General features: G+C 45.0%; 1 protein-coding gene across 1 annotated transcript in view; it reads right to left on the reverse strand.

Annotated features, from left to right (window-relative positions):
* PPTC7 (protein phosphatase targeting COQ7) overlaps nt 1-10,695 on the reverse strand; it is a 39,697-nt gene extending 29,002 nt beyond the window's left edge. Inside the window, exon 1 of the mRNA XM_074205640.1 lies at nt 10,451-10,695. Within this exon, the coding sequence (XP_074061741.1) occupies nt 10,451-10,679 (229 nt within the window). The 5' untranslated portion in view covers nt 10,680-10,695. The remainder of the gene's footprint in view (nt 1-10,450) is intronic.
* Nucleotides 10,696-15,854: the final 5,159 nt, after the last annotated feature.

A 15,854-nucleotide genomic window follows, 5' to 3' on the forward strand; every position in this document is an offset into this window, starting at 1 on the left:
GGCTTTAAAGAAAGGCTGCACCAAGAAAAGGACTTGCCTTTGTGTCCCCAGCACCTCACAGTGCCTCTCCCATGGAGGCCCTTGATGAAGGATTGCTGGGTTGAATGGACTCTGTAGAGGAGAGGTCCAAGCCACTTAGGAGATTTTCTGGCTGAAGCCAACAGGCAAATTGCAATTCTACTAAAGAAATCATTTGTCTGTCAAAAGCAAAAGAAAGGAAGAAATGAAAGATGCTAAACAAAGAGATAAATTCATTCAGTCAAAATCAGTTACTCCTTCCAAGTTACCTGCTTTGAATATACTCTATTAATTATGATCCTTAAAAAATAGGAAAAACTGGTATATAGGTAGGACTTTCCTATTAATTAAAAAGGAACATTCCCAGACTATGGGCAAATTTATCAGATTTTATGGATAGAGTGCTAGCCTTAGAGTCAGGAAGTCCAGAATTCAAATCAGACTTGTATGGATAACTTTACTGTGCCTCATTTTCCTCATATGTAAAATGGGGATATTTATCTCAACTACCCCAGAGTTTCTATAAGGACCAAATATGATAACATATGTACAACACTCTGCAGACTTGAAAGAGCTCTATAAATGCCAGCTTTCATCAATCTTCCCTTGGTTCATACTCCTGCTACTTTGACAGACATCGAGTTCAGGCTCTTCCTTGGACATCCAGTGGTAATGTCTACCTTTCAGTGCTCCAGGCTGATGTGAAGGGACTGCTTTACATTGAGGAAGTTACAGACAATGACCAATTTTGGAGGGGAACATTTTTTGTTTTTTTTTCCCAGAAGTTGTTTATAAATAAATAGATAATTATATCTACTGAGAAATAAGTATTCTAATATCTATACCCAAAAGAAATCCCAATTTAAGTGTTAAATATGAGTTTGAATTATTTCTAAAAATAATGAAAATGTACTGAATTAAGGAATTTTAAATATTTACACATGGAGAGACTCTGACTACGTAAGAAGAATGTGAAACAAAAAACAATATTAAAAGCACTATTTTGTAATTAGCTCAAAGAACAAAGACACAACAAATTAATTTTATTACTTAACAGGTCAAAGGAGGAAACCAAGATTGGTTAGGGAGCTTGACCAGGTGACTTGTCCAAAGTTGTATAGCTGGCCCCTGAGAAGCAGAACTTAGAATCTGAAACCAGGTCTTCAGAATCTGCATTTAGTGAGTGTTCTTTCAATCAAACTACCAATTTAATAGTTCAACTACAAACTATTCTCAACAATGTTACTTTTGTTTCCCAGCCAATTTGATGGTTTTAATAATTACATGATCAACACACTAAGGGGCAGCTAGGTGGCGAAGTGGATAAAGCACTGACTATGGAGTCAGGAGGATTTGGGTTCAAATTTGACCTTAGACACATTACTTAGCTGTGTGACCTTGGGAAAGACACTTAACCCCATTGCCTTAATAAATAAATTTAAAAAAAAACTAAAAGGTTTTTTTTTAAAAAATCCCCTTAAAAAGTCATTTCTGAAAGACAAGCATCTATTAAATATAATGACTCTTATAAGACCTTCCTAGACTTTTTTTTTCAAATGTTATTATATTATTATAGCTAGGTGATGCAGTAGATACAGTGCTAGGCCTGAAGTTAGAAAGAGTTATGTTCAAAATCAACATTAGAAACTTACTATATGATCCTGGACAAGTCACTTATCTCTGGTTTGCTTCTGTTTCTTCACCTGAAAATGGGATACTATTAATATCTACCTCCAAGGGTATTTGCAAGGATCATATGAGATGATATTTGTGAAGTGGTTGTTAACACAAGGTCTGATACAGTAGGTATTATATAAATTCTAGCTATCAGCAGCAGCATCATTATTATTTTAAGCCTTAAGAAAATGGTTCAAGTTTATCTACTTGACTACTTTCCCTTAATGGGGGTAAGTAAAGCTATGGAGAAGTAGAGAAGAGACACCCTGACTCCCTCCACCACCCTTTTTTCCTATTTCCTGATTTAAATGGGATATCTTTCAGTATGTGACACTACTAAAAAGTCAAGTCAACCACCCTTCAATCCTGATACCCATACCTGGACTAAAAATGAAGGCAGATATAAATCAGTATCAGTTGAATTTAATGAATTTAAAAGGTCACAAAATTAAATTAAGTCTGTGGGTAGAGATAGCAAAGCTGGCGGCACACACCTTCATTATCAAAGTCCACTGGTATTTAGCTAGCAGATAGTAAAAGGGGACAGATTGTGAGAAGTTCAAAGGGCCTGCCCAACCCAGCAGAGTTCCTCCATTGTCATGTTTAAACTTCCTCATTTCTCAGAAGCAGAGAGTCCTCATTCCTGACTAAGGGCAAAGAGGACTCAACATAGATTTTCTTTGTTTCATTCAATATTGCTAACCCTTTTACATTTGTCTTAAATCGGAGCCACAGAACAATTCTGAGATGTCAAATATTAGATTCGGGCTGAAGCCACAATCAGAAGCAAGAGAACTATCTTTTCTTGCCCCGCCCCCCCCCCCCAAAACCTGATTTCTGAGAAGGCAGTTGTCCTCAAATTGTGAGGTCAGCTGGTTTTTCTTAGGAGTGAGCACCTCAGTAAGCCAGGGTTGGTAGTCTTGGTACCTGGGCTAAGGATGCATGTAAACAGGGGTGGCTAGGTGACACAGTGGATAAAGCACCGGCCCTTGGAGTCATGAGTACCTGGGTTCAAATCCGACCTCAGACACTTCATAATTACCTAGCTGTGTGGCCTTGGGCAAGCCACTTAACCCCATTTGCCTTGCAAAAACCTTAAAAAAAAAGGATGCATGTAAAGTCTGGAGCTTTCTCAGCTGCTGGGCAGGGATAGCACAGCTGGCATCTAGCCCCGCATTCATCAGGTGCAGACTTAGCCACATCAAGAGAAATTAAAAAGATAATCCTGCAGAAGGGAGAGAAGACCTTAGAATCCCAGCTACATGGGGCTGGGCTGACCCCAACAGCTTCGCTTCTACTTACACTTGGGCCCCGGCAATCCTTCAGGGCAACAGCAGGTAAGTCCACCTCCCCCATGCAGGCCCTTTTTCTCCTTATCTAATTAATTAGTATCTTTGACTATGTAAAAAACCAAAATTATATTTATTGAATTTAAACTATTTCATCAATTGATTAGTCTCACTTTTGGTAATCCCAGCCTAGGATTTCTGAGATCAATTTTCCATTCAAACATCATGAAGCACCTTCTTCTAGAAGGTATCCAGTTCTAAGTGGAATCCACATACACATCACAAAGACTACTGCTGTTGGCCTAATTTTTCATGCTACTTTTCAGAAAACTAGTATCAAACCACCAGATTAATTTCAAAACACACATCCCCTTTTTGGAAAATATGTAAAATAATTAGTTTCAAAAAGACATCATGTAAAGCTTTCCTACAATATTGGGCATGGATAAAATGAAATGACCTTCATTCACGTTTAGCTTGAACTTGACACAGTTTATTTGTTATATGGCTTCAAATGTTCTGGCCTACTACTATTGCTTCTTGACAAAGTGGAGCAAACTCCATGTGGACATTTTTGCAACTATACAGGGTAAGATTTGCTGATGTTTCATAAAGTTGGGCTGAAGTTCAGGTAATATAAAAGCCAGTTAAGATCTGTGGTTACCTTCTGCTATAATCCAATTATATATGGATACCTTTATAATCCTATTATGATTCTAATCATTATATAAAGTTCTGTTATTCACTTTATAGAAAAATTCACCTCGGCTCTGTAAATAGTCACTGTCCTGGGACCTTTGTACTAGCTTACAGATTAACTAAGAAAGAGGCTGGAAATCAGGGAAAGCTAAGATCTCTGAGGAAGGAAAGATACTTTGAATCTCCTAAGATTATAATGCAATTATAGATATTCATATGTGTATATATATACATACATACACATGTGATTTTATGTATATATATATGTCAATGGGAAGAAAAATGTTCACTGTAAAAATTCAAATTAAACAAAACTAAACTATATTCTTTATGAAGAAAAAAATTTAAAAAATTCTTTGTAAAAAATCAAGTTCTTAAAGCCAGTGGTAAAAGTAGTCATAGCACAGTAAGAGTATTCGGAAAAATTCATTCCACAATGACTAGTCAATTAAGATGCTTTCTAAGCCTTGATATTTCTATTAGCCAGAGAATGCTATTCTCTACTGGGTTCACAGATTTGACGCTTCCTTGATCATTCTGGTTTCTAGTGCTTATTTTTTTTCTCTTAATCTAATCTAATGAAATGAGGAACTAACATTCCAAACTTAGTACTTTTAAGGTGTGATTGAAAAAAAAAACCCAACCACTTAGGAAGGAGATTATGCAACATGAGTTATGATAAAAAGTAATGTGACTGATTTATGATACCAAAACATAAGCATTCTGAGGAGTATTAGCTTATTATATTAAAAATATATATACTTATTTCATGAGGGCTCCCAAATTCTCAAAACATTTTAGTAACCCTTCCTGTTGTAACAAATAGGAGATGCTGTGCCCAATCCCTGATTCCCTTCCCTCTCTCTGCCCCATCAGTCATGTCTACCACCCAATACAGAGGAGAGCTGGCGATAACTCTGCCACTCCCCCTTGGCTTTGTCTCTCGTTTGTAGATGGCAGCACTTTTCTAAGGTGTTGAAGCTAAGTCCCCCTCCTACTTAGGAAATATCTGATCCCCTGCTGGTTTTCCTAATTACTCAAAACCCTAAGTACAGTTAGAAGAGTATTAGTAAATTAACAAAAAATAAAGTAGATGGTAATGAGAGTCAGCATCAATTCTCATTCACCCAGCCTCTAGTCTGCTGACTACAGGTAAGGCATCACAGAATACAGGGCATCTGAATGGTCTGGGAATCCTATCCTTCAGCTTGACGCTGGAAACCACCTCACTGAGGCCTCTGAGATTGAAGAGGCTCTCCTGACTGGCACCAGGACACAGTGAGGACTGCTTCTGAGTATGAGTTGAACTGGCTGTTCAGTGAGATCCCATCCAACTCTCAAATTCTGTGATTCATATCTAGATATTCCTCATGCTCCCAAAGTTGGATGCTCCCTGTTAAAATCTAAATACATTTAAGGGGTTAAAGGGGCCCAGGGAGCCTTTCCTCAGCACCTTCAAAAATCAGTTATCCTCATTATTGATTGGAGAAATGCAAATTAAAACAACTCTGAGGTACCACCTGACACCTATCAGGTTGGCCAATATGACAAAAAAGGAAAATATTGGAGGGGATATGGGAAAACCAGAACACTAATGCATTGTTGGGGAAGTTGAGAATTGGACAACCATTCTGGAGAGCAATTTGGAATTACGTCCAAACGGTAAGAAAACTGTGTCTACCCTTTGATCCAACAATGTCACTACAAGGTCTCTATCTCAAAAAGACTGTAACAAAGGGAAAATGTCAAAAATAGTTATAGCAGTTATTTTGGTAATGGCCAAGAATCGGAAAATGAGGGGATGCCCATCAACTGGGGAATGGATAAACAAATTGTGGTGTATGAATGAGATGGAGTATTACTGTTCTGGAAGAAATCATGAACAGGTGAACTTCAGAAAAGTCTGAACTGATGCTGAGTGAAGTGAGCAGAACCATTAGATAATTGTACACATTAATAGCAACATTGTGTGACAATCAACTAGGACAGCCCTTCTTGGTGATATAGTGATCAAAGACAATCCCAAAAGACTTGTTATGGAAAATGCTATCCATATCCAGAGAAAGAACTATGGAGTATGAATGCAGAACAAAGCAGATTATAGTCACTTTTTAAAATTTATTTTGTGCTCTATGCTTTTTGCCCCCTCCTGGTTTTTCCTCATTTTGTTTTGATTTTTCTTGTATAATATGACTGATATGAAAATATGTTTAACATCATTATACATACCTATACATATATAACCTATATCAGATTACTTACTGTTGGGGGGAGGGAAAGGAAAAAATGAAGAAAAATCTGACCAAAAATTGAAATGTTGAAAATTCTTTGCATGTTGCTAGAATAAAAAATTTATTTTTTTTTAAATTCGGTTATCCCCTTGTCTGAACATTCCTTCCCTCTTGCAAATGAAGGGCTCTAGAAAGAATGACCACAAGATCTCCAGTACTCTACAACATCCTCAACCACAAACTTTTGCCATAAATGTCAGTATGATTCTCAGAAACAGGTATAAGTGAGCAAAGGCTGATCAGGTGGGTGGTCAGCCAGATAGTACCATTTTAGAATTTTCTTTAAGGAGGAGATGTCCATAAAAGGAATAAGACTGACCTGGTATAAAATAAATTGGATCTAAAGACAAGTCTTTTGACAACAATCTATTCTATGTTTATTAAATATCCTGTACCAATGTTATAGGAGACATAAGGAGGAATAAGACAAGGTCTCTGTTCCTTGGAGCCTCTAATGAGAAGTAAGATTGGATGGGGATACCCAGGATAAGATACAAAGAATAACTACAATATACTATCAATCAATACTTATGAAGTGCCATTAGAAGTTAGGCATTGTGTATACTGTGGGATACAAAAAAATTCCTGTCTTCAAAGAACTTACAATCTAATATAGGGAAAAATAGGTAAATCAATGTATACAAACCAAGTTACATACAGGATAAAGAAGAAATAATTAAATCAGGGAAAGCACTAGAATCAAGGTTAGGGAGGGCTTCCTGTGCAAGGGGAGATTTTAGTTTGGATTTGAAGGAAACCAGAAAGGCCATTTGACTGAGGTCAGTTGACAGAGCTGAGAAATGGAGAGTCTTGTTTGTAGGACAGGCAGGAAGCCAGTGTCACTGGATCAAAAAGGACGCATGAGGGAGTAAGGTCCAAGAAACCTGGAAGGGGAGGAGGAGGTTAGGTTAGAGAGGTCTTTGAATGCTTTGTATTTTATTCCTGGAGGTAATAGGGAGCCAATTTTCTACCTATTCACCAGACCATTCCATAAGTGTTAGCTCAATCCACCTCAGCTTGGGGTGGATGGGACAATGGTAACTAACAACAAAGAGAAGGTAGAGCTTTTTCATTTTGCTTCTCTGCCAAGGAAAATTATCTTTGGCTTGAAAAGGTCAGGACTAAAATGGCCAAGGGGGGAACACCAAGAGAAGTAAGATGTTAAGAAAGGCCCTAGAAGCTCTTGATTCAGTTCAACTGGTTTGCAAGAATTTCAGCCTGGGGTAACTGAGTGGTTGAGCCATTGTCAAGGACATCTGAAAGACTGGAGAGAAAAAGGGAGGAGCTGTAGAAGTACAGGACAAAATGACAAATGTCTTGATTTTCCAGATAAGGGAAAAGAACAGAGCCTGCAAATAAATGATGTACCAATGAGCTTGACTGATTCCTGCAGAAATTCTGGAAAAGGTGATAAAGAATATAAAGTGAACATCTAGAAAAGCAAAGGGAGATCACATAAAGGCAGCACCAAGAGAAGCTTCTGAAAGACTAATCTTATTTCCTTTTTAGACAGAGCTACTAAACTAGGAGGATCAGGGCTGCTATAGACAGTTGACCTAGATTTTAGTCAAGTATTTGACTAAGACTATTCTTATGAAAAAGATGGGGCCATATAGGCTGAATGAAGATAGAGTTAAACCAATTCAGAATGGTCAAACTCAAAAGATTCCTCACTAATTTCAAGGTTTACTTAGAAAGTCTCCAGTGGAGGGCCCCAGGGATCTAAGACCTCATGGTGTTTAATATTTTTATTAATGACTTGGTTAGAGTTCTAGTCATCAAATCTGAAGATGTCACATAACTAAGAGTCAGGATCCCAAAAGCTCTTGACAGGCTAGAGCTGAACTGAAAAAGAGGACAGTCACTAGAAAAGGCTGCATGTAAAAGTCTTATACTTGGGTTAAAACAACTGAGCATAATTAGACAATAGCTCGTTTGAAAAAGATCTGAGAGTTTGGAGTTTCAGGGGATGCAAGTTCCCTAGGTGGTATTATGGTACAGTTACACCTGGAAAGTACCTTATAAGCCAGCTAGTTTGACTTCCAAATTTGATAAAGGAGGAAATTGAGGCTCAGTGAGTCAGAAAGAGCACATCCCAGAGGCAAAAATAACTCCTAAGTGACAAGGCCGGATATGAACTTCAGGGCTCTGGTCACAAACCCTAACTCCCCCTGGCCTCGCCTCCTGGATATTACCTTCCATTCTATTTGGTTTGACTAAACCTCGGTTCTCCTTCCCTTATAAAACTTGATCTAGACTTTGAGGTCATTCACCATCCCAAGGTCAACTTAAATGAGATGGTGAAGTTACCTGTCTCTAGCCAAAGAATGCTCAAAAGTCGATACAATAACTCTGTACATTTTAAAAGCTGATGTTTCTAGTGAATCCAACCAAGTTTAAATGATACAATTTAGAGTATTATAAAAATTGCTGTTGAAGTCATTATTTCAAGATAAGATGTTACAGAGTATATTGTGCTTGGCCCTTTTGAAAGAAAAAATTTGTAATTTAATGTTCTGATGCTATGGGCTGAGGGATTTCTGTTGCATTTTAGTTATGAGTCATATAGTGGAGAGCAGACTCTTAAAAAATAGAGAAAAGGCACAGGCAGGCACTAGACCAAAAGGATTTCAAATTCATACATATATTTTTTTTAACTTGGCAGAATTATAGAAATGAAATTTACCCTGCGGTGTGGGTGTAGGTTATGGGCAAGCCAAAAAAATGGTAAATAATTCTCATATTATGATGTCCTTAAGAAACTCTTGACTGGAGTATAAAAGAAGCCAAGATTAGTTATAGGAAGTAGGACAAAAGGGACAAAGTCCTGTTAGTACTGGTTAAGTTCTGTTTGAACCAAGAGTCAGTGTGGCTTATGCCAATTTTCCAGGAGCAGGGAGTGGTTCTTCTATCTCATCCCTCCCACCTCCAAAACAGTGCCTGGCTTTTCCCAAAAGAAATTCAGGGAGGACTCCCAGCAGAAGAATGTCAAACCCCAAGTTCTCTGGCACACTTTAGTCACTGCATGACTAACAGGCCCAATCACTTCTGAACAGAAGAAACAAAACAGTTATCTCTTCTCACAAAAGAAAAGAAACACTTTCCCTACCAACAGCTTTTGCTGCAGAGTTCAGAAGTCCTGGATGCCCACCACGAACTACCTATGGGCTATCATCTAAGCAAGAAACACTTTCATCCTCAAGAACATCTCTTTTCTGGAAATGGAAGACTGAGGGGTCTCCCTGTGCAAAGGAGCTTTGAACCTGCAGCAGTTCCAGTGCAAGCCTAGAGGAGGAACCCACCTCTTCACAGCCTCCAGCGCATCCCTTCAGTCCATCAAGGGGCTGGGATGCTTGAACAGGAGCACTCCCTAGGAAACTGGCTTTGGGATGAGATTTCTTTCCAAAGATTCAGTTCTCCAGACAAACTGGCTGACCCTTGAATCTCTGCCCTTCCCTTCCTCCTTTGTCTCTGCCCTTGCCCCACCACTGTTCATTGTGCCCCACCAGACTCACTCTTCCTCTCCTCAAACTGAAGGTCAATTCAAATGTCAACCTAGACCTAAACATGCCTCAGTCCCCTGATATAATATATAATCACTGATCTCTCTGTTCCACATCCCCAAAGCTTTGGTCAGGCAGTAATGCATTATTTTTCTGATCAAAATTCTACCCATTTCAGAATACAGCTAATCCAACAACCTCAGGAAGTCTTCCCCTCCCAGACTTCCATCTATTCGGTCCAGATCTCCCACGGACCCACTCATCAGTACCCCTAGCACTTGGCACACTGCTTACCAGATGCAGCTAGATGATGAAGTGGACACTGCACTAGATCTGGCCTCAGGAAGGTCTGAGGTCCAGTCCAGCCTCACTGACTGTGCTAACCTGGGCAGGTCACCCACCCTCGATGTGATTCAGCTTCCTCACTAGTAAAATAGGGATGATAATTACAGCACCTACCTCTCAGGACCCCTGTGAGGAACAAGTAAGATGTCAGTAAAACACTGACCCCCTGCCTGTGCTCCCTGATTGAGGAGGCTCCCCTTCCCTTCCCTTCCTTTTGTTGCTCTCTGCAGACAGCTAGTGGTAATCCGGCGGAGGGGAGTCCGAATCCAGCCTCGGACACCAGGCACTGGCTGTGTGACCTTGGCCAAGTCACTTTACCCCACTGCCTCCAGTAGTCCCGCCGTAGCATCACCTGCCGCGGGCATGGTCTTTTCACCTGTGATACCCGGGAAGAGTCGGGGGCTCCGGAGCCAGAGGTCCGGCCCCTCCTCGAGGGCAGAGCCCCCCCCCCCGGCTCTCGGCGCCCCGCACCGAGGGGCCCCCCGGATCGGCGGCCTGCTCCCCGCGCGGCCCGGGCCCCGCGGCCTCCCCCCCGCCGCGGGGCGCCGCCGGGGCCCGAGGTCAAAGTCACGGCGCCCTTCCCTCGGGCAGCCCCGGCCCGGCCCGCCACAGGTGCGGCCGCACTCACCCAGCACGTCGGCCGAGCGGTGGCGGGCCACGAAGCACGCGTCGTCCCCGTAGCAGACGCCCTTCTTGAGCAGGCCCTTGCGGAAGTCCTTGCCGAAGCCGCAGCCGGCCGTCACCAGCCCGTAGTCGCCGCCGGCCCCGCCGCCGCCGCCCGCCCGCGGGTCGGTCTGCGAGAGGCCGCCCAGCACGGCCCGGGCCACCAGGCGGCCGTACGACAGCACCGAGAACATCGCGGCGGCGGCCGCGGCCACGGCCGCCCCGAGGCGGGGGCCCCGCGGGGGAGGCCCCGCGCCGGCCGCGCGCTGGGGCTGCTGCCGCCGCCGCCGCCGCCCCGGGGGCTGCTCCTGCCGCGGCGGCCGCTGCTCCTCGGCCGGGGCCGCCGCCGCCGCCGCCGCCGCCGCCGGGGCGCCCGCCCGCTCCTCCTCCGGGGAGGGCCGAGTCCCAGCCGAGCGCGCCCGCGGAGCCAGAGCCGGAGCCGCAGCCGGCGTCGGAGCCGGAGCCGGAGCGGGGTCAGGGCCCGGGCCGCCGCCGCCTCTGCGCGACCTCAGCTCCGGCGGCCCCCGCCGCGGCCGCCGCCATCTTCCGCTCCGCTCGGCGTGTTCCGGGGCCAGCCGGCGGCGCCGCCTCCACCCCGGCCGCGGCCCCGGCCCCGCCCCCCGCCGCCGCCAACCGCTAACGGCGCGGCCTCGCCCCCGCCCCCCGGGCGCCGCCCCCCCGGCTACGGGCCGCAGCCGGCCCCGCCCCCGCCCCGCCCCCGGAGCAGGCCCCGCCCCGCCCCGCCCCGCGGAGCAGGCCCCACCCCCGAGCCAGCCAGCCGCCTCCCTTCCCGAGTCCAGGGCCTGCTAAGCCCCGCCTCCCCGCTCCCCTGACCCCGGCTCCTCTTTGCTCCACCCCCTCCTCCCGGTCCCCACCCCCCCCACCAAGAAGCCCCGCCCCCGTTGTCTCTCCTCTTTGCTTCCTCCCCCCCCCTTCGGGGACCCACCTCTCCCTCTCCGGTGTCAAAAGCCTAGGCCACGCCCCCTCCCCGCAGCTTCCACCAATGACAAGCCACTCATCCGCTCCTCCCAGGTTCTGCCGCGGCGCAGGCCCCGCCCCTTTCCCCTCTTCCCGGGGTCACACCCCGCCCCCATGCGCGCGGGGCTGGATTCCGCCGAGTGCCCCGGTCCAGCCGGCGTCCAGGACCGGAGCCGGCTCCCGGCCAGGAAGCTAGCCGGGCGCGCTGCCCTCTGGGACTCGTAGTCCTCCGTGGCCGTCCCCTCCCCCTCCCGGCTGCGGCCGCGGCCCAGGCTCTGGGGCGCGCGGGGCTCCGCGGACCCCCGCGAGGCGCGGTGACGCGGCCCCGGGTCCCCCCGACGGCCTCAGTCCGCTCAGCCCCGCGTGGGTCCGTTGTCCCCGGGCCGGGCCGCCCTCGTGCCGCCCCCGTGCCCTCCGCCGACGCCCGGCCCGCCGCGCCAACCCCAGGCGCTTACGAGGGCTCCCCCGGGCCGGCAGGTGCCACGCTCCTTGTCCCAGAGCCCCAGGCCGCGACAGCCGGCCCGAAGGGCCCGCCGCAGGAGGGCCAGGCCGAGCCCGGGGGCCCAGGGAGCGGCTCGGAGCCCGGCACCCGCCCCTGGGCCTCGGGCTTCGGGCCTGGAGATGCCGCCCCCGTTGTGGCCCTGGGCCTGGATCCGGCTCCCGCGCCCCGGGACGCTTGCGGGGGGCCGGGGACATGACGCATCGCACACCCCCGAGGCCCCAAGCGCCAGTCAGCATCAGCAGCCCCCCAACCGGCCGCCCCCCGAACCGCCTGCCGCTCAGATATTCGAGGCCTGGGGACCCAGAGCCGCCTTGGGGAGCTGTGGAGAGCCCAGGGCCAACAGCCCCGGCCAGCACCAGCCCCTGCTTTCTGTATGCCTCCCTTGCCTCCTGGGCTATTCGTGGTTCATGAGGCTCTGGGAAAGGGAACTGGTGTCCTCCCTCAGAAAGGGATACTGATGGGGCATCAGCACGGACGCTTGGATTTTTTAAGATAAGACGAATCAAAATGGAGAGGCCACCCTGGGGCAGAGGCTAAATGGACACGAGAGCATGGCCCTCATTCCGTAGCGTCATCACCCAGAAGGATCCCTTTCTTTCCACTTCTCCCCCACCCCCACTTTTTTACCTACACATCCTAACCTCTGTAGCCAGGATCCATAAGGTAGAAAGCATAGTGGTTGGGACTGGGAGGGGGATTATGGAGGATATAATTCTGAGAATGTTTTTGAGCATCTGTAGAATTATGATTACTTTGTCTTATTTGATTCCTTTTTTTTTAAAGAAAAAGAAAAGTGAGAGGATTATATTAGATTACTTCTAAGGTCTCTTCCAGTTGTAAATAATCTAAGGGGAAAAAATGCCTTTTTAAAAAAAGAGTTGCTAATCCAAATAAGGTAATGCCCTTTGGATGAATTATTTTCCCCTTGGGCTGCCCAGAATGGGAGAGGAGCCAGAAGAGGAGGTGCAGTCCTAATGATTCCCCTTGGATGATCATTACTCTCTTTGCCAGGTGTGTGAAAGTTCACTCCTTCAAATTAGGGAAGAGGCACACACCCTCCCGTTGCTTCAAGGGCTAGGTTCTCTGTCAGGCCACACTGCCCCAAGGACAGACTGCTTCCCAATAGCATCCCAACTCTGCTTTGGGCCACCTCAACATTTTCCATGTATTTTTTTCATCTTCAGAATATGTTTTAACTATCCAAGATCTTGCCAAGAAAAGGTTCCTGAGATGATCTAGGCCCATGAGGTGTCAGATGGGGTACCCCTATCCTTCTCCCCCAATTGAGGCCTGTAGCACTCCTCCAGGGGGGCCTGAACCAAATTAAAATGGATTTAACAAATTTAACAAAATGATTAAAAATACAATAGAACATAGGTGCCATTATTTTGTGTGTTTCTGAGCCATTGTGTGGCCTTATATCCTGGTTTAGTGGCCTGCATTTCCAGTTTGAGTTAGACTCCCCAGAGCCAGGCTCTGTAAAATGACATTGGCCTAGATGATTCTAAGGTCTCTTCTCTGTCCTAATCTGTGATCCCATGAAAATATAAATCTTTAAATCTCTGCTGGGTTTGGTTGATGTTTCCATCAATCAAATAAAAAATAAGCAGCATTTATATAGCAGGTTAAGGTTGCCAAGCTCTTAATGGAATCCTCACAATAACCCAGGGAGATAATTGCTATGACAGGCAAAGACAGATGTTAAGTGACTTGGCTAGGGTCACACAGCTAGTCTGAGGCCACATTTGAACCCATTTCTTCCTGATTTAAAGACTAAATTTTAATCTACTGTGGCACTCAATCTCATCTCTTTGAAGGCCTTGCCATAATAACTGATTTCCATAGGACCTTAAGGTTTACAAAACGTTAATTATCTCATTTGTTCCTTATAACACCTTCTGAGGCAGGCAGAGCAGAGGTTATTATATCCATTTTATAGAGGAAACATACTTTTAACAAGGATGGCATGGTATAATAGAAGGCCTCTTAAACTGGGATATACACACAGCCATGGGATCCATGGATAAATTTCATAGGGTCCATGAACTTGGATGGTTAAAAAAAAATTATATGACTTTTCACTAATAGCTAACTGAAATTGGATATTTCAACAAGTTAAAAAAGCCTTTCTCAATCTTAATTATAATGCCCTTATAATTATTTCCCATTGATTCTTTTTTTTGTAAGGTTTTTGCAAGGCAATGGGGCTAAGTGGCTTGCCCAAGGTCCCACGGCTAGTTAATTATTAAGTGTCTAAGATCACATTTGAACCCAGGTGCTCCTGACTCCAGGGCCAACGCTTTATCCACTACGCCACCTAGCTGCCCACCATCGATTCTTTATAGAGCTTGTTGGTCTGAATTTGTTTGCATGGTGTCTCCCCCCGCCCCCCATCAGAATGTAAACTCCTTGAGGTCAGGGACTGTCTTTTTGCTTTTTTTTTTTAATTATTCCCTAGCACTTAAAGAGTATTTGGAGGAACCTAATAAATGCTTATTTACTAATCTACAAGATTGCCAGAGAGATCCCTGACCCAAAAAAGGATTGAGAACTGCTAGATAGTGAAGTTCTGGATTTGTGGTCCCAGGATCTGGGCTCAAATTCTGTCTCTGCTTTTTGCTACCTATGTGTCCAGGGACAAGGTGGAACAGTGAATGGTGTGCTGGGCTATTAAAGTCAGAAAGACTTAGGTTCAAATTCAGCCTCCAATCTCTTATTTGGTGATTCTGGGCAAGACATTTAAGCTCTATTTGCCTCAGTTTCCTCAGTCATGCAATGGAGAATAATACTAATACCTCCCTCTTAGGATTTTTGTGGTTATCAAATGAGCTAATATTTGTAAAGTACTTAGCATATTGGCTGATACACAGTAGGTATAATTAAACCTGCCTAGGTCTCAGTTTTCCCTATCAAATGAGGGAGTTGTACCAGATATACTCTAAGGAGCCTTACAACTCTACTTTTTTCTGTTGGGTTTTTCAGTCATTCCCCACTCTGTAATCTCTATTGAAGTTTAATGAAAGAGACTAGAGTGGTTTGCCATTTCTTTCTCCAGCTCATTTTACAGATGAGGAAACTGAGGCAAACAGGGTTCTGAAGTGATTTGCCCAGAGTTTCACAGCTAGTAGGTATCTAAAGTTGGATTTGAACTTGGGAAGATGAGTCTTCTGGACCTATTTGTCCTCTCTAAATCTAAAATTCTATGCGAATATAAAGTTCTAAATTTCTTCATTGAATTTGGTTTATATTTTCATCAGTCACATAATGTGGCCTTATAACAACTGACACCTATGTGGTGAATACTACATTAAAGTTTGCAGAACTCTTTGCACTCATTTCATTTGAACATTACAGCAAACTGAGAGGAAGTTTTGCTATGTTTATTTGACAGATTTATTTGACAGAAAATGAGTCTCAGAGAAAGGAATGACCTGTCCAAGGTAACACAAGCTATCAGATGTCAGAGATGGGATTCATGCCCAGGTCTTCTTGACTCCAAGCCCAGGTGAGAGCACTCTCACCCTAAACTCTTCCCCAAATTCCCTTTAACCAAAATTTTCATGTGTCCCAGATCCCTTTGGCAGTATGGAGAGGTTTATGGACCCCTTTTGAAAATCATGAAATGCTTAAAAATAATATACTAAGGAATATAGGAATAATTAAAAAAAAAACAAGTTCACAGAGTTAGGTTAAGAGCTCCTGCTTTAAAAAAAAGAGCTCCTGCTTAATCATTTATTTCAAAACATATGGTCTCATAGATTTAGAGGTGCAAGGTCATTTTACGGAAGAGGAACCCAGAGAAGGTTAAATCCTTGCTCAAGGTCCCATAGTCAATGAGAGGAATGCTGTGGACTTCAGTGCTTTCCACTCTCTGGGTAAAGAATAAAGC

The sequence above is a fragment of the Macrotis lagotis genome, chromosome X (genome assembly GCF_037893015.1).
Source record: "Macrotis lagotis isolate mMagLag1 chromosome X, bilby.v1.9.chrom.fasta, whole genome shotgun sequence".
Classification (NCBI taxonomy): domain Eukaryota; kingdom Metazoa; phylum Chordata; class Mammalia; order Peramelemorphia; family Peramelidae; genus Macrotis; species Macrotis lagotis.